Genomic DNA, 26,033 nt, shown 5'->3' with positions numbered 1-26,033 from the left:
ACTCGTGGTAAATCCAAAGTACTGTTGTTATAAAAATTATTAATGTGATTTGCTTGAGTTGTTGCATAGCTATCCGAGAAAGCAGCATCCTATAGGCACCATGTAAGAGACGAGTGGACAGGACCCCACATACACCACCTGCCATTAGGGAGCTAGCGGAGAATGACGTATATGTACGTGTAGCTGCAGGTACGGTACTACGGAGAAAGGAACATCCTTTTTTGGATCTGATATGGGCGGGAAAAGCACACACTCTCTTCCAGTGTAGACAGCCGTATACTTCAGATGGGCCGCTTACGAACTGCCAAGCCGACGTGTATTTCTTGTAAAACGTAGTGGCCATGCTACAGAGGTTGCGTTCATTACAACCTGTAGTGACACGGAAGGGTACTCGGTAAGGTAGTAGTACACAATGCTGTCGTTATTGCTTCCGCTTCGGTCCCGCTAACTTATAATTTCCAGCACAAATGGCTGCAGATATCATACGTGGCGTTAACTCGTTCCAGTTTGAATAAAAACTTTCCTGTATCTCGTAACTTTGCAGATAATTCTACTGAAATGTTACCGTTTGTATTCGAAGAAAAAAGACCTCCCCCAATATCTCTCAAGAGCATGAAACAGCTTCTTTTGCTAAAAAATTGCAGAAAATCAATTGATAGCCTATGTACGGGTACGTGTATCTGTTCCCAAAAGAATTCGTCCTGTTTTCACCTCAAAGACGGTCCTACATTATAATGCGTTCGAGTTTTTGTTATTCCAATAAACCACCCTCTTCCCAGTCCCCCTCCCCCCAATTCTTTAAGTAATCGAACTTCGATGCATAAAACAGTTCCAAAAGTCATAACTTGACAAATTAGTTTGTGTGTTAAGTATTTGACTTTAAGAATGTAAAACTTTTATGGTTGAAGACACAAAACTCTAATTGTGGTGTTTTTGTTAGCTTGTGGCTGTTCAATGGATGAGTACAGTCTGCGTAATTTGCGGTTTATTTGAAAGAAAATATAGTGCTTGACTCATCACAAAGTTTATAACGTCATACGTCCTGAGCTATGTGTCGTACAATGATATAATTTTGCAAGTATACTGACTGGTATATGTGGATACTCTCTGCAAAATGGGTTTGAATTAGTACTTAAGAAGTACTGGAGATAAAGTAGAACGTCATGGGTGATGCTGAAATATTACTGCATGATCAGCGGAAATGCAATCAGCACTAAATTTTTTGTTCCATTATAGGCCTTCTGTCGGATGTCTCAGCGAGAAAGTTTTCGAAAAGTTTTAAAATTATGTGCAAAGATTCGTGTAGTCACTAAGTTCTCTTATTCTCAAATTCTGGACGGATGTGATCTGGATAATTTGTGCGCTGTTAGTCGTGCTGCGTCAATGTAATCAGTTTCTTGCTGAACACGTGACTTATTGTGTTAAACATACGAGATAAAGTTAATGAGTATATTGTGACAGCATTTAGAATAATAATTACGAGTGTATTAAATACAGAATATAAAATTTTAGTTGTCACTGGAAGCCGTTCCATAAGCACCCTGGAACGGACTGAGTGATCTTTTAGCCGCTTGTTGTCCGATACACGAACAATGGCGGTTCGTGCAAGTCGACACACTGACGGGTATTGAATTGATTCCGGTTCCAAGAGATAGTTCCTTTACGCGCATACACCTGCTTTTGCCCATGAAGAAAGCTTGTATCTGGGAAATTATGTCTCTAGCTTGCTTACGTAGAATTTGTCACTTATCGCCACCATCGGCGATGACAGCTCGCAACAAATGAATAAAAATTCACCAAGTACCTTGCTGCAGTAACGTTTCAATGCTCGCCTTGACTACGAAATTCACAGAATAGCGTTCAGAACACTATTGAACGATCATTTGCTTTTGGAAAGTGAGTGACGTAGCTACGGAGAACAAACCTAAAATCGACAGTAGTTGTTCGTGACTCCAACTATGGTAATAAAGATGTGCAGTGATTCCCAGAACGACTCGGCTGTTTTACGTACCAAAAGTAGACCCACGTCATACTACATCCCTGTTATTATTACCTTGGCAATATCTTTTATTAGAAATGTATGGATATAAAATAAATAAATATGAAGCGACCAACAGCTTCGATATGTTGCATTGAACTGGTGTTTGTCAGTGTACTTCACTGTGTACAGATTTTCATTCCTTTCGCGACTGACGCATTTGCAAGCATACTGAAATTTTCCTTGACGACAGTGTTATAGAGCGCAATAATAGCCACACCTATTAAATAACCGGTAGCATACCGGTTGTTACAGCAATTAACACTGTCTGAACTACATGGTTACACGATAATCGAGGTGTAGATTAACTTACGCTGGACGGTTGCAAGGGTTTTAATAACACCTACATCGAGAACAAATTAAATGACGTACCAAGTTTTATGGCGTGGGCAGCATATTGCTTGATATAATACAGAGTTCGTGTTAAAAATCAAGTAAAACGTCTTCTTTTCGAAACATTTTTGCGTCAAGCTGGTCGAGATAACATCTGTAGTCGTCTGGATTGGCCTGACACAAATGCAAAATTTTCGCTGCTGCCAAAAGAGAATTATTGCTCAACACTCCACTAGCGGAGTGATACGATAATATGGAGGGGTGGAGGGGATATTTCAGTTCAGGAGACATGCACCTGCAAATAAGCGAAAGATTAATTAGGTAAATTTATATTTTTGACTTGACAGTTACTACCTGACGCTTCCATTATCCTTCAGATTTCTGTTTATGTGAGAACAGTGACCGTTCGCTAAAATAACACCCCTCGGGTACTTTTTGGAGAAAAATTTCGTCATTCGACTGTTATTTGTATTTATTACGACGACATAAATTTGTTTATTGTACATATTTTCAATAATTGCTATATAAATATTGGAATGAAATATTACGATCGATTCACAGAGTAGTATTAAAAATTTATTTAAATTATTTGTTAAATACGTTAAAGTTATAAGTTTTAAAATAGAAAAAAATATTATTTAGAGAGTAAACACTGACCTGTTCAACCCACACGTTCGTCGTCATAATCTGATTCTTCAGATTCTGGAAAAAGAAAAAGTTGGTTTAAGGTGACTGCAGTTACATCTCGAAGTTTAACAATTTACAAAATTCATGTTTATTTATGATAATTATTGGTTTATTTATGTTTCTATTTTATAACACAAGACCCTCTCTTAGATGGTACAACGCTTTCAAACAAAACAACTGGAAAGTGAATACTTCGTCCACTGAAAAACTAGATTTGAATTAATTCACGCAACGGACGCCTCTGTTTGACTATAATCAGTAACACATCTGCCGTCGATTAGTGAAGAAATATAGACTCCACTAGCTTGATTTATAAATCATAGAGCGATGCAAGGAACCTGGTGTTGAGGTAAGTGGTGCGTGTGTGTAAAAACCTGACTGCTAACCAACTTGTAACCATGATCACCTGCAGTAACAGAATTGTGATGTTTTTCGGTGATATTTTTTGCAAGTTTTGTTTCTCCGGTTGCTTGTACAAAATACTCGTAATTATATACTTATAATATCTCCTGGTTTTTTCCATAAATGCCTTTGTTTCTGTGAATATACTTCCAAAACACTTAATAGGCATCCAGAAAAATGTATAACAGAAACTGTTGATTAATTAAAGTACTCTTACACAAAAGACGTACACTTTCATCACAATGTGTTCATTATATTCTTTCTGAATACAGTATAGTATGTAACAAATGCACAATTATTCTCTGACAAGTGATGTTCGCGACGGTGTGTTGACTACAACAGAATGTTGACCACGATAGAGTCGGCAGAGACGCATCTTCGATTACCTTCCACGTTAAAGAATACCAGGAGTTTGGATTAACACTCCGGCAGCTGCAACTTGGTCCATGTATCCAGAAGAGTCTAGTAAAATAGGCTCCTCGCATTCATCCAGGAAAAGAAGAGCACTAGTGTTGGGTCCGGTGACCGCTCTGCCCGTAGAACACGTGGCCAACCTACTATTGTCCAAATTGTACATCAGTGTAACACCTAACATGGAGTACAAATTGTCTCGTCATATGGAAAGTAACTAACAAAGGCTCAATCGCCCATCTAGGAACTGTGAAAGGTTATGCTGAAGCAACGTTTTGTACACGATTCCGTTCAGTTTACCTGTAAATATGTAAGGTCCAGTTACGCAATTGTTCACAACACCACCCAATACGCTCACAGCGAAACTGTGTTGGTGGGTTCTCGCTCCAGTGAGTGTGATTTTCGCCGTAACAAACATGGCTTTTCCTACTGTTGAACATGGCGTCGTCTCCTGTAAACATGGTGTCGTCTGTAAAAAAACAACAAATCAGGAAGACTGTGGTTTTCTCCATAGTCCGCATCTGGTGACCCGGGCTGCTGCGTACGTCCAATCTCCCTTAGGCGCCGGCATACAGAAACGAATGTACCGTCATGCAGTTGGCACTGTCGCGGGAGAAGCTTACAGGGAAACTTCCCATCGCACCCCAATCAGATTTAGTGGCAAGGGGGCTCAGTGGAGAGTCCGTCAAAAATTGAACACAGATCAAGCATGAAAACAGGAAGAAGGTGTACTGAACTGCGAAAAAGAAGCAAAATAGAAACAGTGAACGATCAGAAGGATAGAAGGATCAGAAGTGCGTTCGTTATAGAGCGACGGAAAGTAGCAACGGCGTCGCGGTGGAGAGGTCACAGTGTTGGACTGCCATGCGGGCAAAGCCGTATTCATATATTTTTCGTGCCCTACATTCTTATTTTTTTCTTCACAACATTATGAACCGTCCGTCCGGTCACTGAAATGTTTGTCCTCCGTCTATAGTCTACATCTACATGATCTACAATTCAAATTTAAGTGCTTAGCAGAGGGTTCATCGAACCACAATCATACTATCTACCACTGCACTCGCGAACAGCGCGCGGGAAAAACGAACACCTAAACCTTTCTGTTCGAGCTCTGATTCCTCTTACTTTATTTTGATGAGCATTCCTACCTATGTAGGTTGGGCTCAACAAAATATTTTCGCATTCGGAAGAGAAAGTTGGTGACTGAAATTTCGTAAACACATCTCGCCGCGACGAAAAACGTCTTTGCTTTAATGACTTCCATCCCAACTCGCGTATCATATCTGCCACACTTTCTCCCCTATTACGTGATAATACAAAACGAGCTGCCCTTTTTTGCACCCTTTTGATGTCCTCCGTCAATCTCACCTGGTAAGGATCCGACACCGCGCAGCAATATTCTAACAGAGGACGAACGAGTGTAGTGTAAGCTGTCTCTTTAGTGGACTTGTTGCATCTCCTGCGTGTCCTGCCAATGAAACGCAACCTTTGGCTCGCCTTCCCCACCATATTATCTATGTGGTCTTTCCAACTGAAGTTGTTCGTAATTTTAACACCCAGGTACTTAGTTGAATTGACAGCCTTGAGAATTGTACTATTTATCGAGTAATCGAATTCCAACGGATTTCTTTTGAAACTCATGTGGATCACCTCATCCTTTTCGTTATTTAGCGTCAACTGCCACACCATTCATAAATCTTTTCTAAATCGCTTTGCAACTGATACTGGTCTTCGGATGACCTTACTAGACGGTAAATTACAGCATCATCTGCGAACAACCTAAGAGACTTGCTCAGATTGTCACCCAGGTCATTTATATAGATCAGGAACGGCAGAGGTCCCAGAACGCTTCCCTGGGGAACACCTGATATCACTTCAGTTTTACTTGGCACTTTCATGCTATTCACCGCTTACAGAATATAAGTCATGTGTTAAGAATACGTTACCATTGCAAGTAAACGTGATGAATAATGAGAGCAGGCAAGATACCACATAGGCATATCAAAGAAATGAAAACAACAAAATAGAAGGGTGTGAAACTTTTTTTGTTTTTTTTTGTTTTTTTTTTGTTTTGAGGTCATCAGTCTTCTGAATGGCCCCCCACCAATTCCTCTCTTGTGCAAACCTCTTCATGTCAGAGTAGCACATGCAACCCTCTATTCCCTATTCCCTGTCTTCCTTTACAGTTTTTGCCCTCTGCACTCCCCCAGCACCATGGAAGTCATTCCTTCACGTCTTAACAGATGTCCTGTTATCCTGTTCCTTCTCCTTGTCAGTGTTTTCCTCATATTCCTCTCCTGTCCGATTCTGCGCAGAACCTCGTTCCTTACCTGAACAGTCCACATAATTTTTTACATTCTCCTGTAGCACCACATCTCAAATGCTTCGATTATCTTCGGTTCCGGTTTTCCCACAGTCCATGTTTCACTACCATACAACGCTGTGCTCCAGAAACTTCTTCCACAAATTAACGCCTATCTTTGATGCTAGTAGACTTGTGTTGGTAGGAATGCCCTTTTTGCGGTGCCAGTCTACTTTTGATATTCTGCTTGCTCCGTCCATCACTGGTTATTTTGCTGCCCAGGTAACAGAATTCCTTAACTTCATCTACTTTGTGACTATCAGTTCTGATGTTAAGTATCTCCATGTTCTCATTTCTGCTACTTCTCATTACTTTCGCCTTTCTTCTATTTATTCTCAATCCATATTCTGTACTAAATGGATTGTTCACTGCATTCAGAATGTCATGTAATTCTTCTTCACTTTCATTCAGTATAGCAATGTCATCAGCGAATTGTATCACTGATATCATTTCACCTTGTATTTTAATTGCACTCCTGAGCCGTTCTTTTATTTGCATCATTGGTTCTTCGATGTACAGATTGAACAGTAGGGGCGAAAGACCGCGTCCGTATCCTACACCCTTTTCAATCATAAGGTTTCGTTCTTGGTCGTCCACTCTCATTATTCCCTCTTGGCTCTTGTTCATATTGTATATTACCCGTCTCTCCCCATAGCGTAACCCTATTTTTCTCAGAATTTCGAACATCTTGCACCATTTTACGTAGCCGAACGCTTTTTCGAGGTCGACAAATCCTGTGAATGTGTCTTGATTTTTCTGTACTGTTGCTTCCATTATCAACCACAAAGTTGGAATTGCCTCTCGGGTGCCTTTACCTTTTCTGATCGTCATTTAGTACATCCTCGATTTTCTTTTCCATTCTTCAGTATATTATCCTTGTTAGCAACGTGGATGCATGAGTTGTGCGATAATTGTCGCATTTGTCTGCTCTCGCAGTCTTCGAAATCGTGCGAACTATGTTACAACAAAGGAATTCAAGAGTCGAAACTTCCAAAACGGAACGAACTTCAAAAACGTGACAAAACGTATGTTTTGACAGAGCACGGAGAAACTGTGTGATTGTGGAACTGTTACGTTCATTTGTTGCAGCTTATGTGGCAAACTATTATGTTTTCATCATTTCCTGAAAAGTGATCACATTCACATTCATACGATCACCTAAATCTCACAAGGAAATAATCTTACTCACTCACCAGGCGTAAAAATTAGGCGTGTCGGTAAGACACTGCCGTCTTACCTGGTATGACACACGTACTATCACTAATGCCGCGTGAAGACTTACCAGACGTGTTTTTCGGTGAAGGATTCGATTGACTTGTCGCCCTGTCATGAAACGTTTGTGGTTCCCATACGAAAGCCACTTTCTTTGAGCTGCTAATAGGGCAGTTGGTCAGAATCAGGTGTCAGTACAGGTCCATACCTTACAGCTCGCTGTTGCAAACGGACGTTACACTATGAAACAGGCACAGATTTGAATACAGATTACAGACAAAAAAAAAAAAAATTTGCAGGAGGGAAGTTTCAACACAGCTCGCCCGCGTGGCAGTGCAACACAGTGACCACTTGACCATTAAGCCGTGGGTACTTTACGTTGGTGTGTATTGCAGTTTTCTACTTCAGCCTTTCACTGTTTCTATTTTGCATTTTTTTTTCACAGATCAATATACCTTCTTCGTGTTGTCATACTTGATCTGTGTTTAGGTTTGGACTGGCTATCAAAAAATGGTTCAAATGGCTCTGAGCACTATGAGACTTAACTTCTGAGGTCATCAGTCCCCTAGATTTTTAAACTACTTAAACCTAACTAACCTAAGGACATCACACACCTCCATGCCCGAGGCAGGATTCGAACCTGCGACCGTTGCGGTCGCGCGGTTCCAGACTGTAGCGCCTAGAACCATTCAGCCACCCTGGCCGGCGACAGGCTATCCACTGGGCCTCTTACCACTAAATCTTATAGGGGTGCGATGGGGAGCCTCCCTTGTTAGTAAGCATCGTTGTGCCGCGCTTCCATTGCATTCAGTGAACCGACACACAAGGTACAAATAGGCCAACTCTTCTTCAGTGAACCTATCGATATTGATGCGTTTCACCACTTAACAACTAACTCTGGCGCAAGAACAAACTAAACAGGACCTTGCAGGAGTGGCCGAAACCTTGGAGGCAAAAAGTACCGTTGTCGACAGCGAGCGAGCCTTGCTCACTCCGAACTATGCGTTTCCTTGAACTTCGCTGTCTACATGCGTTTGGTTCCCACCGTTGTTGCGGTTATGCCATGGTTCTTTTTCATTTACGTGTGGCAGCAGCAATGTGTACCGATATTTGCACCGTGTACCATCTTTGGTCTTATGCGTATAGTTTCTGGCTAGGCTGTGTGCGGGCAGTCGGTTGGTTGGTGCGAACCACGGAGGAGGATGCAGCGCTGTCGGATGGGTCTGCTGGCGGTCCCTTTGCAGTGTCGGAGCGTGTGTGGAGCTGACCGATCGCTACGAGCTTCGTGGTTCACCGACCCAGGACGTCAAAGTTGAGTGGTGTCTTAAGTACCCGTTCATGTTGTGTCGTTCTTTTCGGTGGTTGGGGAGCTTTCCCTGTGAGCAACACCAGGTGTTTGTCGTGGTGAAATCGAGCCGCCGTGAGGTGGAATGAACTATATTGATTCACTACAATTGAAGTGCACCAGCGGAATTTTCTGCCTTGTGGACAGTGTTCTGGTTACCTGCCCTGGCCACTAACGTAATTTCAGGCAATGTCCTTTCCTCGCCTGTTGTCGCTGTCCAACACGGTGCGTAATTTTGACAGCTTAATACATATTTCATTGTGGATAATCACGTTGTAAGTAGGCTGTTTATGTTTTCTTTATGTAAGTAGGCTGTTTATGTTTTCTTATCGGCAACGTTACGTAGCGCTCTATATGAAAATCACTGGCTGTGCTGTGTGCAGTCTGTAGCTAGTTTGCATTGTTGTCTCCCATTGTAGTGTTGGGCAGCGGCAGCTGGATGTGAACAGCGCGTAGCGTTGCACAGTTGGAGGTGAGCCGCCAGCAGTGGTGGATGTGGGAAATGAGATGGCGGATTTTTGAGTACAGAATGGATATTATGAACTGCTACGTATATTATGACTTTTGATGATATTAAGGTAAATACATTGTTTGTTCTCTATTAAAATCTTTCATTTGCTAACTATGCCTATCAGTAGTTAGTGCCTTCAGTAGTTTGAATCTTTTATTTAGGTGGCAGTAGTGGCGCTCGCTGTATTGCAGTAGTTCGAGTAATGAAGATTTTTGTGAGGTAAGTGATTTGTGAAAGGTATAGGATAATGTTAGTCAGGGCCATTCTTTTGTAGGGATTTTTGAAAGTCAGATTGCGTTGCGCTAAAAATATTGTGTGTTAGTTTAAACACAGTCCTGTATAATTTTTCTAAAGGGGACGTTTCAACGACCGTAACAGTTTGATCCTTGAGTTCATGTACCGATTGGGGGCTAGCAAATCGTTTGATTGGTAGGTTCGTGACTGTCTCGTGGTTGTGTTACCGACAGATAAAGTGTAGTTGGGCCCACCATCTGTCTCATCTAAGTGAACGTTAATGTTTCGAGGGCAGCCCTAACGCCCACCCTCCGCCCCCCACCCCACCCTCACCCCCTCCGGAGGCGTCTGAGTGCAATGTTGTCTATACTGTCCTTTTCATGGGTGTTTAATGGGCTGTTGGTACTCTATTACAACCAATGCTTTAAAAGAAAAAGGTTTTATTGTGTTTAATGTAAATCAAGGGCCTTCAGCCCGTATAAGTGAGTTTGCAGTTTGGCAAGTGGATATATTGTTGAAAGTTACTCTTGCTGTGCTTTCTTTTCATTCAGTGCGCTGTCAGCCACTTGCCACTTAAAACTTAAAGGTTAACGTACTTTTGAATTTTTGGAAAGTCAGCTGTGGGACTTCAGCCGCTTAAAGCCTTATTCTCAAAATTTCCCCTTAAGCGAAAACATTGCGGCTTTCTGCCTTAGCCGGCCGAAGTGGCCGAGCGGTTCTAGGCGCTACAGTCTGGAACCGCGCGATCCCTACGGTCGCAGGTTCGAATCGTGCCTCGGGCATGGATGTGTGTGATGTCCTTAGGTTAGTTAGGTTTAAGTAGGTCTAAGTTCTAGGGGATTGATGACCTCAGAAGTTAAGTCCCATAGTGCTCAGAGCCATTTGAACCTTCTGCCTTAAAAGATTCTGCCTTAATATGTATTTCAATATACATTTTAAAGTTTTGAAATTTAATTGTGACCTTCAGCCGTCTGTACTGCACCTTGTATATGTTGGTTCTATCCACTTCATCCACTTTCCCTTCAAGCTTTCAGTCTAACTGTGATATATATATATATATATTATTTTGTTTGCTATTTTAACTGCGTGTCTTCAGACACTTGAAATTTATCTTGTTGATTTTTAAGATTTCTTGTTTGGAGGCCTTCAGCTGTGAAAGAACTGGATTTTGAAACTCGTAATTGTAAAGAAGTGAAACTGACCGCCACCTTATTTGGCCCTTTCCACAATCTTTATCATCTGTTCTGACCAGCGGGTTTAGAAGGCGTTTTAGCGAGTGCTGTGAGTGAATGGAAGAAGTTTGCTTCCAAAAAACATAAAGAGCTTATCCTCAACAAATATTTTCTGTCCAATACACATACAAAGGTAACTGAAGAAAACAAATCAAACGAAATGCAATTGCTCCCAAGCGATTCGCCCGAGGCCATGACACCCTCACAGCAAAATACTACGAAAATATTCCTGAACAACCTCCGCAATTTTGTCGTTGCAGTTAGGGTTCACCTATTACACCGACGAGCAGGGCTACTTTAAGCTGAGAAAGAAATGAATATAAAGTGTGTGGGCTTAATGTGTCCTGTTATGAAGGCAACCACCATAAAATAAAGGAATTTACAGTCTTGTTAATTTTATGCGTAACTCTTCTACGTGACGATTCCTGACAGAGTGCCAAAAGCCTGAATGAAACTGTTCTTACGTTGCCATTGAGTATACATCCATCACAAGTGACTTCATAGCTGTTAGATTACGTGTTTGGTAAGTGCGTGCGTACACAGGTCGTCCCAAAAGAAATGGCCAGTATTTAGGGACGTGGCAGAAATGATCAGTCGAAGCGAAAAAGTCGAGCAAACTGTGCTCCAAACTGCATGCCTTGAGAACTATGAACACTTCTTGATGTTCAATACTATGAAAGATATATCTTTTACTGCAAGCGCTTTGCTTTCCATACGTTGACAGGAGTTAGTATTGACACAAATAACAACAAGTAGTCGAGTAAAAGTGGACTCTAAAGTGTTTACCTTAAGGACTATGAGCACTTGTTCTGTAAAGGAAGATGTGTTTCACATCAGCAAAGATCAACATGTGTTCATAGTTGTTAAGGTACGCATTTTAGAGCCCACGTTTACTTGTCTTTCTTGCTTCGACTGACCATTCCTTTCATATCGTCTTGAGTCGTCCTGTATAATGCCAGCCAATGACATGCTCCAGCCATGACGTACGGTTTGGTGCAGATGATACACCCGACATCATCTGCCTAGGGCACCAGACGGACGATGTAAGAAGGGCCATAGGATCGGAAGACCATTCTCCTGGCCGTTGGTAGTTTCTCAAATCTTGAAGCACTCCGTCTGCAGGCCACAAGTGGCCCAGTGGAACCATCCGACCGCCGTATCATCCTCAGTGACGATGCGGATAGGAGTGGCGTGTGGTCAGCACACCGCTCTCCCGGTCGTTATGATGGTTTTCTGTGACCGGCGCCGCTACTATTCGGTCGAGTAGCTCCTCAGTTGGCATCACGAGGCTGAGTGCACCCCGCAAAATGGCAACAGTGCATGGCGGCCTGGATGGTCACCCATCCAAGTGCCGGCCACGCCCGACAGCGCTAAACTTCGGTGATCTGACGGGAACCAGTGTATCCACTGCGGCAAGGCCGTTGCCTCAAATCTTGAAGCTGCTACTTATTTCTAAGTAGCTCTTCAGTGAAGAAAGACCAGATACCAACATGCTTGTCAATTGGCAGCCGGCCGCGGTGGTCTAGCGGTTCTAGGCGCTCAGTCCGGAACCGCGAGACTGCTACGGTCGCAGGTTCGAATCCTGCCTCGGGCATGGATGTGTGTGATGTCCTTAGGTTAGTTAGGTTTAAGTAGTTCTAAGTTCTAGGGGACTGATGACCACAGATGTTAAGTCCCATAGTGCTCAGAGCCATTTTAACCATTTTTGAACATTATTGACTATCACAGACTTTGCAGTGTACACAAAAACTATACTCATTTCCAACGGAAGCGAAAAAAGAGGTATCAGCTATCTCTCTCTCTCTTAAATCCTTATTGCACAGATAAACGGTGTTGAAATTCCGGCGTACTTTCATCCAGGCGTTCCTCCAGTCCGACAGTGTTCGCAGGTTGGTGGCAAGTGCGGCTAACTGAAATATGGAAGAATCGAGTTCGATTTCAGGCAATGACAGAGGCTTTTTCTTAGCGGAATGAGGGGAACGAGATGCCCTCGACCTCGTGATGACACTTGAGGAACTATTTGCGCAAGTTTGTAACGACACCAGGTCTGTTGAACCGACAAAGGCCGGGAGACCGATGTGGTGATCTGTATAACGTCAGGCGGTCCGTCTGCGGCCAGAATCGCGGTGCGTGCTTGCTTTACTCGAGCAATGTTTTCAGGTGTTTGAACTCTAACTCTTTATGGATAGACACAGTTTTTACTCGCTACAGAGGCGATTTAGAGCAATTTTGCCACTATGTTTTTTTATTGCGTATTTTGCTTGGGGTTTTGCCAAATCACTTCTACACTTAACTCCTGCACACGTTTCCATAAATTATGCTTCGCATATCTCCCCACAAGTAACATGCACTGTTTCAGCTTTAGCACCATTTTGTGCAGCATTCAACTGACCACTACACAGTCTACTCTTGTCACTCGCCGGCCGCGGTGGCCGAGCGGTTCTAGGCGCTTCAGTCCGGAACCGCGCGACTGCTACGGTCGTAGGTTAGAATCCTGCCTCGGGCATGGATGTGTGTGATGTGCTTAGGTTAGTTAGGTTTAAGTAGTTCTAAGTTCTAGGGGACTGATGACCTCAGATGTTATGTCCCATAGTGCTCAGAGCCATTTTTTTCTTGTCACTCACTCAAAACTAATGACACAGCAAAGCACTCGGGGCAGCCCATGAAGGGGATGCACACATGCGGACTTGTGACAGCAACCTATTTGTGCAACGAAATCTCGGCTTCCACTATTTTCTGTGCAGTTCCAAGTCAATCTTACAAATATTTTCCAGGAAAGTTTTATTTCACCCTCCCTGTCTAAAGATCAGTGTACTGTTTGTACTGCATATGTGGGGTGCAGATATTTTTGTATGTGGTACCTCAGTGTCTTGACACATCAGTGTGTTCGCAGATCAAAGTGTTTTTTGTCCCTATTCTGCATCGAGCAGTCTACCCACAAACATGTCACAAACTTTACTACCTGATGTTTACAGCACAGTCATAACTGCACCCCTAAGTAGACTTTGCGTGTCAGTATAGACTACCATTTGGATCCATATGTACACACTTCCACACCTTATCTAAAGCCGACAGAAAAACAAACGTTAATGGGTTATTCTTGCCACATATGCTTGGAGGTACTAACCTACCTAAAACGTAGGAGTTTTAATAACTACTATTATTCTTAGTCTGTAAACGACGTGCATACTGATGTAGTGTTGTTCAGTACATCGTCGTCGATCACAAACAGAAGTAATGTGTACTTATACCCGTTACAATGTGTATAACACTTAACTGTTATATCGGTTTATGTAGCGCAATGTTTTACTTTATACTTACTTATACTTAGCTGAGTAAATGATGAGAAGCTAGTATGATTAGAACGCATGGTCTACACGCCACGTTTCAAGAATTCCATCCAAACATTCGAGGTCTTGCTGTTTTTGTGGTGTCACCGCCAGACACCACACTTGCTAGGTGGTAGCCCTAAATCGGCCGCGGTCCATTAGTACATGTCGGACCCGCGTGTCGCCACTGTCAGTAATTGCAGACCGAGCGCCACTACACGGCAGGTATAGAGAGACGTACTAGCACTCGCCCCAGTTGTACGACGACTTTGCTAGCGACTACACTGACGAAGCCTTTCTCTCATTTGCCGAGAGACAGTTAGAATAGCCTTCAACTAAGTCCATGGATACGACCTAGCAAGGCGCCATTAACCATATCTGAAGAGAGTCTCACTTGTATTATCGAGAGCGATGTACCACAAGGATGAATTAAAGTTAAGTAAACAGAAGCTCCGTACTTTTCTTTATAGCATTCATTAAGTATCCTGTTTCAGACCTCACGCCAGCCGGAGTGTGTGTACGCGTGCATTTCGGCTACTTCCGAGTGGAGTGGCTGTCTTGCAACGCCACAACAGTTTTTATGTCGAATACTGTCACTGCGTAAATACGCCACTGCGGCCGTTGCAAGTGCGTATATGGTAAATTTGTGTAACCACCCTGTGTGTTTATAATAGTTTTTGACTATCTAGATCAGGAGTTTTAACAGCTGGTCGTTTCAGCTACTTTTTTTTATCTTTTTTGCTTTTTGCATGTTTGGGTATTACGTTCGACTACTTGAAGGCGTTGCCTATGCAGTACATCATCAGTGGTTTGTCATGACGTACTTCGTCACGTGAGATGTACCACTAAGATAGATCGACGAATCTAGTACTACGTCGTCGTTATATTTACGCAGAATGAAGTGGGAGAAAGTATTGTTTCTGTATGTCCCATAAACCGAGTTTTTATTTATAGTAGTAAAAATGAAAACTCAACGTAATGTGTATCTTTACTCCAAATGTAATTTATCCTGAGCAAAGATTATTCATATGGTTATAATTTACTGTCATAAACTGCCTAAATCATAGACATTTTTATTAAGTCAGGATCTTTAAGTATTATGTCAAATTCACTTTACCAGGTTCAGGACGTTATTTTCTCCGAGTGTGGAAAATTCATAAAATGCTACAATATATGATACATAAGATGCTGTAGAATAAAATACTGTACATAGCAACGACTACATTAATAAACACAATTTTATTACAGTATAGGTACACTTAACTGCACAATATGAAATATATGTTGCAATGAAATGAACTTATTGTTTGGGAGACCGGTAATGTGCACGTGTTAACCCAATAAAATGTTTCCTGAAGAGAACTATAATTCCTACTGAGATTAAGACAAACCTTATGGATAAATGTCTAATGAGAATGATAGCTTGTGTAATGCATAGGTAGATGTACTTGCATATTAAAGCTAGGAATCTTGTTTAGAATCGTGCCTTAATAAAGCAGTGGGTAAAGGCATTTCTCATGAACATTAAGGGTCAAAATTCGAACAGCGGTCCGGCGAACGATTTTGTTGCCCTCTTGGTTTATCAGAGTGTGTATTGCAACTCAGGGTGAAGAGAGTAAATGCAGGAACAACGTACTAAATGATTGTACCTGAAGATTTATTGCAGAGTCCACTATAGTTCAGCAACCACTTCTCAGTCATTGAATAGTATGAAGTTAGTAGTAAGCTGTTATACCAATACCTTCTTGCGACGAAAACAGAAACGAATTGTCTGCTTTGCAGGGAATTCTGAATAGGCGAGAGACTCCGCGACTTGCAGCTTCTGTTTCTCTAGATTCAAAATAGACGACGGAAGCTTTGCTGGCAGCAGGGGAGACGAGAGAGAATGACGCAATTCGAGTAAAAGGTTGGCTGGATTCGCACGACTGTGGGTTGTAGGAGCGAATACAGTGGCGGGTCGGTGAGGCAGAGGTGGGGGTGGGAGTGGGTGAATGTGGATGAGAGGGGGGAGGGCGAGGGGGAGCGGTTGCAGCTGAGTCCGACGGCAGAGCTGCCAGACCCCTGAGAGCCTGGATTATCCTAACTTACGACGTACGCGTCCTGAGATTCGATCCGCCATCCCCTGAACTCCGAGACAGTCGAGCCTCTATTTGTTGCGTCTTATCCGTCGTCCACCAGCCGTAAAAACTGTGAGTTGCGACTGTCGTGGTAAGCGTAAGCTCTACAGACAGTTTTATTACCCACTAAAGAGCACGTACGACTCCACTCTTCACAATAAAAGCAAACCGAAACCAACTGTCGATTTCGAATCTTTCCTGCCGCGTTTAGTGTTTGTTGCTAAAATTGGTTTTAAATTTTAGGCTCCCTGAAAAGCTGATGCTGCCTGTCAGTGTGTGAGGTGTCGTGCTGACGACACATTTTTCTTACTATTTATTCCTTGTCATTAAAAAAGCCCAGTCTGCAATTCACGAAAATTTGCATACTTAATTGTATAACATTCTCAAGCTCTGTCATAACCGGTTGATACAGTCCATCACTTGCCCGTCACTTAAGCCGTAGGTCTCCATTTGAGTTAGCCAAGGTTAATATGTATTGATAAATGAAAAGACGCGTAAGTACGTTGCTGAAAAGCGAATGTGTTTTGCTGTAACTTTAACAGAGAGAGCTCGGACAACCGCAAGCTCGTCACCTAAATATATTAAATGGTAACTCATACGACAGTAAAAGTACTAATAACTTTTGCCGAAATGATATAAAAAACTATAAAATTTGATGCACATATTATCTTATGGATATACTTCATAAATTTACACTGCAGTCAGTTGCTTCATCTAACAGCCTTGAAAGATATCTTTACCATATTGTGACTTCAGCACACTTTTAATACTTAGGATACTCTGATCTCAGAGCTGCAGTGTCTGAAACTTATGAAGGTCCAGTTAGAAACAGAATTTGTAACTAATCAACACAAATCATGTGAATTGATTCTATAGACAGTTCGTTGTAGAAATAGTTCATATTTATACGCGAAGACTACAACTTCATTTATCCGTCTCGCTAATCGATTTTCGGAATGAAAGACGATACCATATTCAGGAATAATTTTTTGTAAAAGACGTTGAAGTAAAAAGGTGATACGCAAAAGCTCTAACTGAGACATTAAGCACAAAATTAAGTTCTGAATAAATGAGTTAAATAGAATAGAATGGGAGGAGGTACAGGTGAACCATATTCCATTATACGTACACAATGCGCCATAAATATTTCCTGTTTTAAATTACAAATAAGACTTGTTTTGATCAACGCATACTCGTTATACACACAGAATTCCAGGAAAAATGATCAATATTTACGAATATGATAGGAACGCTCATTAGAAAATCTTCAAATGGACGTACGCAGTACGCCAAATGGTTTCCAAAGTATAAGATATTTAAAACACATTTGTTTTCGGGCTAGTGGTGCGCAAGCATGTTTCTTACTCACCTAATCTCTTTGATGTTCTATTATAACCCAATATATCTCGTTGCTTGCAATCTCTCTACTAGGGGTGTCTTTCTACCATTAAAGCAGCCCGTTGAACGTAAAGTAGTGCGAGAGACTGAGAGTGTATCAAAGAGACTGAGCCTGTATTTGTACACGCGAGGTATAATAGATCTGTACTAATGAAGAATATGCAGATATGATACATGTTTACAGTTTCTGCCATGGTGGTGACCCTGCTGTTGTCGACGAGTACCTCGGCGCTTTCCGACACGTCGAATTCCTGATCATAGAGTGTTTTCCAGAGTTTCCAGCACACAGCGAGAAACAGGTATTCTTCTATGTTCCCATTTTCCTTCTGAAGGTGTAATTCAACAACCTGTGCAGGAAGAGCAACACATTGTTAAAATGGTGCAACGTGATCCTTCTACCAGCGCACGACGACTTTCTGCACGTATCAATGTTCCACGAACACGAGTGCAGCGAAAATTCCATGCAGAAAACTTCTACCCACTTCACATGTATCGTCTCCACAATTTTCACATTGGAGACAGTGCCACACAAAACGAATTTCGTGACTCATTAAATGACAGTCAGAATTTGCTTCTATTAGTATTATCCACTGATGAATCCGCGTGTACACGACATGGCTTTAACGACACACGTAACAGTCATCGACAGTCGCAGGAAAATCCACACGATACAGCGGAAACCTATTTCCAAGTTCGTTTCTCGAGCAATTTCTGATGCGGCATGACGGCTGACATGTCCATGGGTCCAGTCATTTTAGAAGAGTAAATGACGTGACAGGATTACTTGCATGTCCTAGAAAATTCGTTTGTTGAACACCCTTATGACGTTCCACGCTAACTGCGCTGTTCTTCCAGCGTGACGTAACCCCTCCTCATTTTACCCGACGTGGAGGAAACGAGTCAAACGCTTTAACCTAGCCGGCCGCTATGGCCGAGCGGTTCTAGGCGCTTCAGTCCGAACTGCGCTGCTGCTACGGTCGCAGGTTCGAATCCTGCCTCGGGCATGGATGTGTGTGATGTCCTTAGGTTAGTTAGGTTTAAGTAGTTCTAAGTCTAGGGGGCTGGTGACCTCAGATGTTAAGTCCCATAGTGCTTACAGCCATTTGAACCATTTGAACGCATTAACCCTAATCGTTGGATTGGTCGTGTTACTACAATTAAATGGCTACCAAGATCACAAAACTTTCCGCCAATAGAATTTGGTTCATGGTTTTGAATGATGTCTGAAGTATAAAACCGAGAGCTCAATACGCGAGATGAGCTGCTTTGTCGCATCATGGACGCTGCTGCCGCATTAGGGCACGAGCAGAGGCATTCCGACAAGCAACACAGCACGTTATTCCAAGAGTGCACAAATACACTGAAGTTGACAGTGAGTTATTCGGACACTTATTGCGAACTGTAGAACAGCCATAATGTGACACGTACAATACAGCTTCGAGGTAACTGTGATACATTGCGTGTCGTAATGTGTACTCTCGTGAATATGTACGTATGTAAACCTCACAATGTACTGAATAATATACACTCCTGGAAATTGAAATAAGAACACCGTGAATTCATTGTCCCAGGAAGGGGAAACTTTATTGACACATTCCTGGGGTCAGATACATCACATGATCACACTGACAGAACCACAGGCACATAGACACAGGCAACAGAGCATGCACAATGTCGGCACTAGTACAGTGTATATCCACCTTTCGCAGCAATGCAGGCTGCTATTCTCCCATGGAGACGATCGTAGAGATGCTGGATATAGACCTGTTGAACGGCTTGCCATGCTATTTCCACCTGGCGCCTCAGTTGGGCCACCGTTCGTGCTGGACGTGCAGACCGCGTGAGACGACGCTTCATCCAGTCCCAAACATGCTCAATGGGGGACAGATCCGGAGATCTTGCTGGCCAGGGTAGTTGACTTACACCTTCTAGAGCACGTTGGGTGGCACGGGATACATGCGGACGTGCATTGTCCTGTTGGAACAGCAAGTTCCCTTGCCGGTCTAGGAATGGTAGAACGATGGGTTCGATGACGGTTTGGATGTACCGTGCACTATTCAGTGTCTCCTCGACGATCACCAGTGGTGTACGGCCAGTGTAGGAGATCGCTCCCCACACCATGATGCCGGGTGTTGGCCCTGTGTGCCTCGGTCGTATGCAGTCCTGATTGTGGTGCTCACCTGCACGGCGCCAAACACGCATACGACCATCATTGGCACCAAGGCAGAAGCGACTCTCATCGCTGAAGACGACACGTCTCCATTCGTCCCTCCATTCACGCCTGTCGCGACACCACTGGAGGCGGGCTGCACGGTGTTGGGGTGTGAGCGGAAGACGGCCTAACGCTGTGCGGGACCGTAGCCCAGCTTCATGGAGACGGTTGCGAATGATCCTCGCCGATACCCCAGGAGCAACAGTGTCCCTAATTTGCTGGGAAGTGGCGGTGCGGTCCCCTACGGCACTGCGTAGGATCCTACCGGTCTTGGCGTGCATCCGTGCGTCGCTGCGGTCCGGTCCCAGGTCGACGGGCACGTGCACCTTCCGCCGACCACTGGCGACAACATCGATGTACTGTGGAGACCTCACGCCCCACGTGTTGAGCAATTCGGCGGTACGTCCACCCGGCCTCCCGCATGCCCACTATACGCCCTCGCTCAAAGTCCGTCAACTGCACATACGGTACACGTCCACGCTGTCGCGGCATGCTACCAGTGTTAAAGACTGCGATGGAGCTCCGTATGCCACGGCAAACTGGCTGACACTGACGGCGGCGGTGCACAAATGCTGCGCAGCTAGCGCCATTCGACGGCCAACACCGCGGTTCCTGGTGTGTCCGCTGTGCCGTGCGTGTGATCATTGCTTGTACAGCCCTCTCGCAGTGTCCGGAGCAAGTATGGTGGGTCTGACACACCGGTGTCAATGTGTTCTTTTTTCCATTTGCAGGAGTGTAGAAACTAAGTACACAATGTACCAGTACATTAAATGTGTTCTATTTCGAAAACCATTTGAAATAGGACGTATGTCTGTATGAACTGTTTTGCTTCAAATGGTCTTTCCTGTCATATTCCTGAATATTGACCATTCGTCGCGGGACACTTTGTATGGATACAGGGGCCATATACAGTACTGTTAAACATTCACTATTAGGAGTTCAGAATACATCGCATTGTGGAGGAATAGGTACATTCCAATAAATTAATCCTGGTAATGTCATGGACTTCCGTTAGATGCCTCTCAGGTCCGCAGCCGGTGCGTATGCACCCCTATGCATGTACCGTGAACGAGGTAACTATGTGGCGTATCGCCCCGCTGATCAACGAGGAAATGTTTATCATCATGCGTACTTAACCCTGCCATACTTACAGTTCAGTTCCGCTTTGACCGCGTGACAGCCTTCATATCGTGCTTACGTCAACAACAGCAGTATATGCGCTGTAGTATCCGAACTGTTCTCAGGAAGTTACATAGTCCGGTCACTGGAGTTGCACACGTACTTTGCTAAGAGTACAGCATCTCCAGCCGATTCTTTCCAACTTCCCCAGAAAAAAATGTCCTCAAAAGCAAAACAGTGTAGCAGTTGAAAGCTACGAGGGACGATACTACACCAGAATCACTTCAGGCTGCTACAGAACCTAAAAGCAGTGTTTCAGTAGTGAGTAATTCATGTGAATAGCGACTCTTTCATCAAATACAACACTTAGTCCTGTCCGGGTCCAAGGTACGTTTCCTGGGGAGGGAAAGAGGTTCACAAACTGTCCAGTAATATTAATGGGACGACCTGTTATACGCCTGAATAACCACCTTTTGCAGCGCAGACCATTGTAAGTCGTACAAAACGAGAGTCAATGGAGCTCTGCACTGTACGGATAGGGATGTGGAGCCATGCCGGCTACAAATGTTCAAGTGTGTGTGAATTCCTAAGGGGCCAAACTGCTGAGGTCATCGGTCCCCAGCCTTACACACTACTTACACTAACTTGTGCTAAGAGTAACACACACACCCATGCCCGAGGGAGGGGCCGTGCAATCCGTGACATGGCGCCTCAAACCGCGCTGCCACTCCGCGCGGCTTGCCGACTTCAGTGGGGTGGCTAGCTGCGTTACATTTCTCGGTTGAGGACGCATGCGTTGGTTCGATCGTGGTGGTCCTACAGATCCTCAGTTGGGCTTAAATTCGAGGAGTTTGGAGGCCAGAGAAGTATAGAAACTCGTCCTGGTACTCTTCCAATCACGCACGTACACTGCGAGCTATGTGTCGCTTTGTATTGTCCTGCTGGTAGAGGTCATCTTGCCGACGAAAAATTAAGTGCACATATGGGCAGACATGGTCCTCAAGGATAGATGATTACTTGTGTGGATCTATTATACCTTCCAGTATGACGAGAAAACTCAGGGAATACCTAGAAAACATTCCTGAGACCATAACACATGTTGTGCGTGTACTTTCAGACGTTTCACTTCGTAGACGCTTACGTCTGTCTGTCCGATGGAGCACACAGCGTGACTCATCTGAAAAGTCCACGTGTCACCACCAAACAGACGCCCAGTAGCGGTACCAGCGTGCATTCGTCGCCAATGAACAGCAGTTTGCATGGGTAAATGAACCAGGCACCTTTCGTGGAGACCCAAAAGCAGCAACATTCGCTGAACGGTCTTTGAGGAGGTACTGTTAGTAGCCCCTTCGTTCATCTGGGTGGTCAGCTGATTAACTGTTGCACGTCTATTCGTCCGTACTCATCTCCACAGCAGTCATTCGCCCCTGACATCTAAGGCGGGTAGTCACCACAATTCCCTCCGCACCGAATTCTGTGTAATTTCGGCAGACTTTAGCCACGGTGGCATGCGAACAGTTCACAAAAAAAGCCGTCTCGGGAAGGCTCCAAACCTTGCTCAGAAAGCGAATGGTCATGTACTTTGGATGTAAGATAATAGCTTCGTCCCCACGTTACAACAATGACTGCACTGTTTTGCCACAACTCCTCCCCCCTTCCCTTCCCCCCCTCCCCCGCCCCCGGCACGCCTTATATACCATCCATGGCTAGTGCTACCACCTTCTCTCTCTCTCTCTCTCTCTCTCTCCAGAATGAGCTCTCCCTTTCTTCACTTCACTTAACAATTACTCATCGCTCTGCTAATAGCTGATTATCCCGCAACTACCGTTTCGCAACGATCGGCTGGGTGTTCATCCACACACGGATAAGTCTCTCATGATGTTATAAACTGACACAGGACTCGGTTGACTGCTGAACTGGTGTCACTACTTTGCCCATTATTGCGTCTGCACCCACCAATGTAGGCGCGCCTCTCACTGTTGCCAACCCAAGGGAAGTCGCAGCATTGGCAGCCGTGACAATATTCCTGAAGCTTCAGACCAGCAGAAACCGTCCATTTGTATATTTGATTTGCTAAACATAATATGACTTTCTGACAGATGGCGTGGCACTGGTCTGTGTGACCAGTGATTGATATGCCTGTCCTCTCGGGCGCTAGCTGCATGGGGGCCTTCGATACACTGCATGGCGATGTGTATGGCTCTCATGATCGCATTGATTCCAAATCACTTCACAATGGCGGCAACCATACCAACACCAGCAGAAATATCGCTTAACTATGAACTGCAGGTTCGAATCCTGCCTCGGGCATGGATGTGTGTGATGTCCTTAGGTTAGTTAGGTTTAAGTAGTTCTAAGTTCTAGGGGACTGATGACCTCTGATGTTATCCATTTGAACCATTTTTATGAACTACATTGTTGATAATCAACGATCCCATGGCCATCTAGTATCAATACGTTCTGGTAAACGTTTCTTCTTATAAAAGGAGGCGTAACATGGTCTTCTCACAAACAGCCTGAAACGCCCGCTTACCCGCAGGGCAGAACAGGTGATTAGGATTGTGGAAAGGTCCAAATAAGGTGGCGGAAGGCCTCCAAACAAGATATCTTAAAAATCAACAATTTTCAAGTTACTGAAGACACGCAGTTAAAATTGCAAATAAAGTAAATATCACAACTAGGCTGAAAGCCTCAAGGCAAAAGTGGATAGAACAAACATAAACAAGGTGCAAGACAAACGGCTAAAGAACACAATTAAATCTCAAAATTTTAAAATATATTACAATAATCTTTTAAAGCAGAAGGCCGCGATGTCTTCGCTTAAGGGGAAATTTTAAGAATAAGGTTCCAAGTGGCTGAAGGGCCACAGTTGACTTTCCAAAAATTCAAAATACCTTAAACCTTTCAGTTTTAAGTGGCTGACAGCGTACTAAATGAATAGCACTACAACAGTAACTTTCAGTAAAATATCCACTAGCCAGAATTCAAACTTACTTATACGGTCTGAATGCCCTTGATTTGCATAAAACACGATTAAATGTTATTTAATTGGCTATAATAGATTACCAACAGACCATTAAACATCCATGAAAAGGACAGTATAGACAACGTAACAGACGCCTCCTGGGGGGGGGGGGGGGGAGGTGGGGGCTGCCCTCGAAACATTAACGTTCACTTAGGTGAGACTACACTTCGTCCGTCGGTAACCCAACCAAGAGACAGTCACGGACCGACCGACAAAACGACTTGCTAGCCACCAATCGATACATGAAAACTCAAAGACCAAACTGTTACGGAAGTGATTATCCACAATGAAATATGTATTAAGCTGTCAGAACTACACACCGTGTTGGACAGCGACAACAGGTGAGGAAAGGACACTGCCGGAAATTACGTTAGTGGCCAGGGCAGGTAACCGGAACACAAACGGCCACAAGGCAGAAAATTCCGCTGGTGCATTTGAATTTTAGTGAACCAATATAGTTAATTCCACCGCACAGTGGCACGATTTCACCACTACACACATTCGATGTTTCTCACAGGAAAATCTCCCCAACAGCGAACCACTGGAACGAACTACACAACATAAAGGGACGTGGCTTGGGTACCGAAGACACCACTCAACTTTGACGTCCTGGGTCGGTGAGCCGTGAAGCTGGTAGCGCTCGGCCAGATCTACACACGCTCCGGCACTGCGCAGGGACTGCCAGCGGACCCAGCCGAATGCACCGCGCGGAGATAACATCCCCGGTCCGCACCAACCGACCGACTGCCCACAAATTGCCGACAACATCTCAAATAGTCGTCAGTGGAAATAACGCCAACTACACACACAACCTGACAAACACTTGCACGAAGACCTGATTGATACTCATCAGTAACTAAGCGCGCAAGAAGACAAATCGGAAGTCGATGCACACACACACACAGCCGACTCCTGAAACATCGGCGAGCCAAAACGTGTGGTCTGGTAGTACGATCGACCGACGTTCCACCAAGACCGTGGCCCGGCCCAAGCGGTGCGTGGCGGCAATGGTCCGGTGAGCACAGGTAGTCCCAGTCTTCAAGAAGGGTCGTCGAGCAGATGCGCAAAACTATAGACCTATATCCCTGACGTCGATCTGTTGTAGAATTTTAGAACATGTTTTTTGCTCGAGTATCATGTCGTTTTTGGAAACCCAGAATCTACTATGTAGGAATCAACATGGATTCCGGAAACAGCGATCGTGTGAGACCCAACTCGCTTTATTTGTTCATGAGACCCAGAAAATATTAGATACAGGCTCCCAGGTATATGCTATTTTCCTTGACTTCCGGAAGGCGTTCGATACAGTTCCGCACTGTCGCCTGATAAACAAAGTAAGAGTCTACGGAATATCAGACCAGCTGTGTGGCTGGATTGAAGAGTTTTTAGAAAACAGAGCACAGCATGTTGTTATCAATGGAGAGACGTCTACAGACGTTAAAGTAACCTCTGGCGTGCCACAGGGGAGTGTTATGGGACCATTGCTTTTCACAATATATATAAATGACCTAGCAGATAGTTTCGGAAGTTCCATGCGGCTTTTCGCGGATGATGCTGTAATATACAGAGAAGTTGCAGCATTAGAAAATTGTAGCGAAATACAGGAAGATCTGCAGCGGACAGGCACTTGGTGCAGGGAGTGGCAACTGACCCTTAACATAGACAAATGTAATGTATTGCGAATACATAGAAAGAAGGATCCTTTATTGTATGATTATATGATAGCGGAACAAACACTGGTAGCAGTTACTTCTGTAAAATATCTGGGAGTATGCGTGCGGAAAGATTTGAAGTGGAATGATCATATAAAATTAATTGTTGATAAGGCGGGTACCAGGTTGAGATTCATTGGGAGAGTCCTTAGAAAATGTAGTCCATCAACAAAGGAGGTGGCTTACAAAACACTCGTTCGACCTATACTTGAGTATTGCGCATCAGTGTGGGATCCGTACCAGATCGGGTTGACGGAGGAGGTAGAGAAGATCCAAAGAAGAGCGGCGCGTTTCGTCACAGGGTTATTTGGTAACCGTGATAGCGTTACGGAGATGTTTAACAAACTCAAGTGG

At 44.0% G+C, this 26,033-nt stretch overlaps 1 protein-coding gene across 1 annotated transcript in view; it reads right to left on the bottom strand.

The window, feature by feature from the left end:
- LOC126094929 (acetylcholine receptor subunit alpha-like 1) overlaps positions 1–26,033 on the bottom strand; it is a 499,702-nt gene that overhangs the window by 278,944 nt on the left and 194,725 nt on the right. The window contains exon 2 of the mRNA XM_049909576.1: positions 3,029–3,073. Within this exon, the coding sequence (XP_049765533.1) occupies positions 3,029–3,073 (45 nt within the window). The remainder of the gene's footprint in view (positions 1–3,028; positions 3,074–26,033) is intronic.

Source organism: Schistocerca cancellata, chromosome 8 (assembly GCF_023864275.1).
Source record: "Schistocerca cancellata isolate TAMUIC-IGC-003103 chromosome 8, iqSchCanc2.1, whole genome shotgun sequence".
In the NCBI taxonomy this organism is placed as follows: domain Eukaryota; kingdom Metazoa; phylum Arthropoda; class Insecta; order Orthoptera; family Acrididae; genus Schistocerca; species Schistocerca cancellata.
Note: the sequence above shows the minus strand (reverse complement) of the source record. Positions and strands in the feature narration are given on the sequence as shown.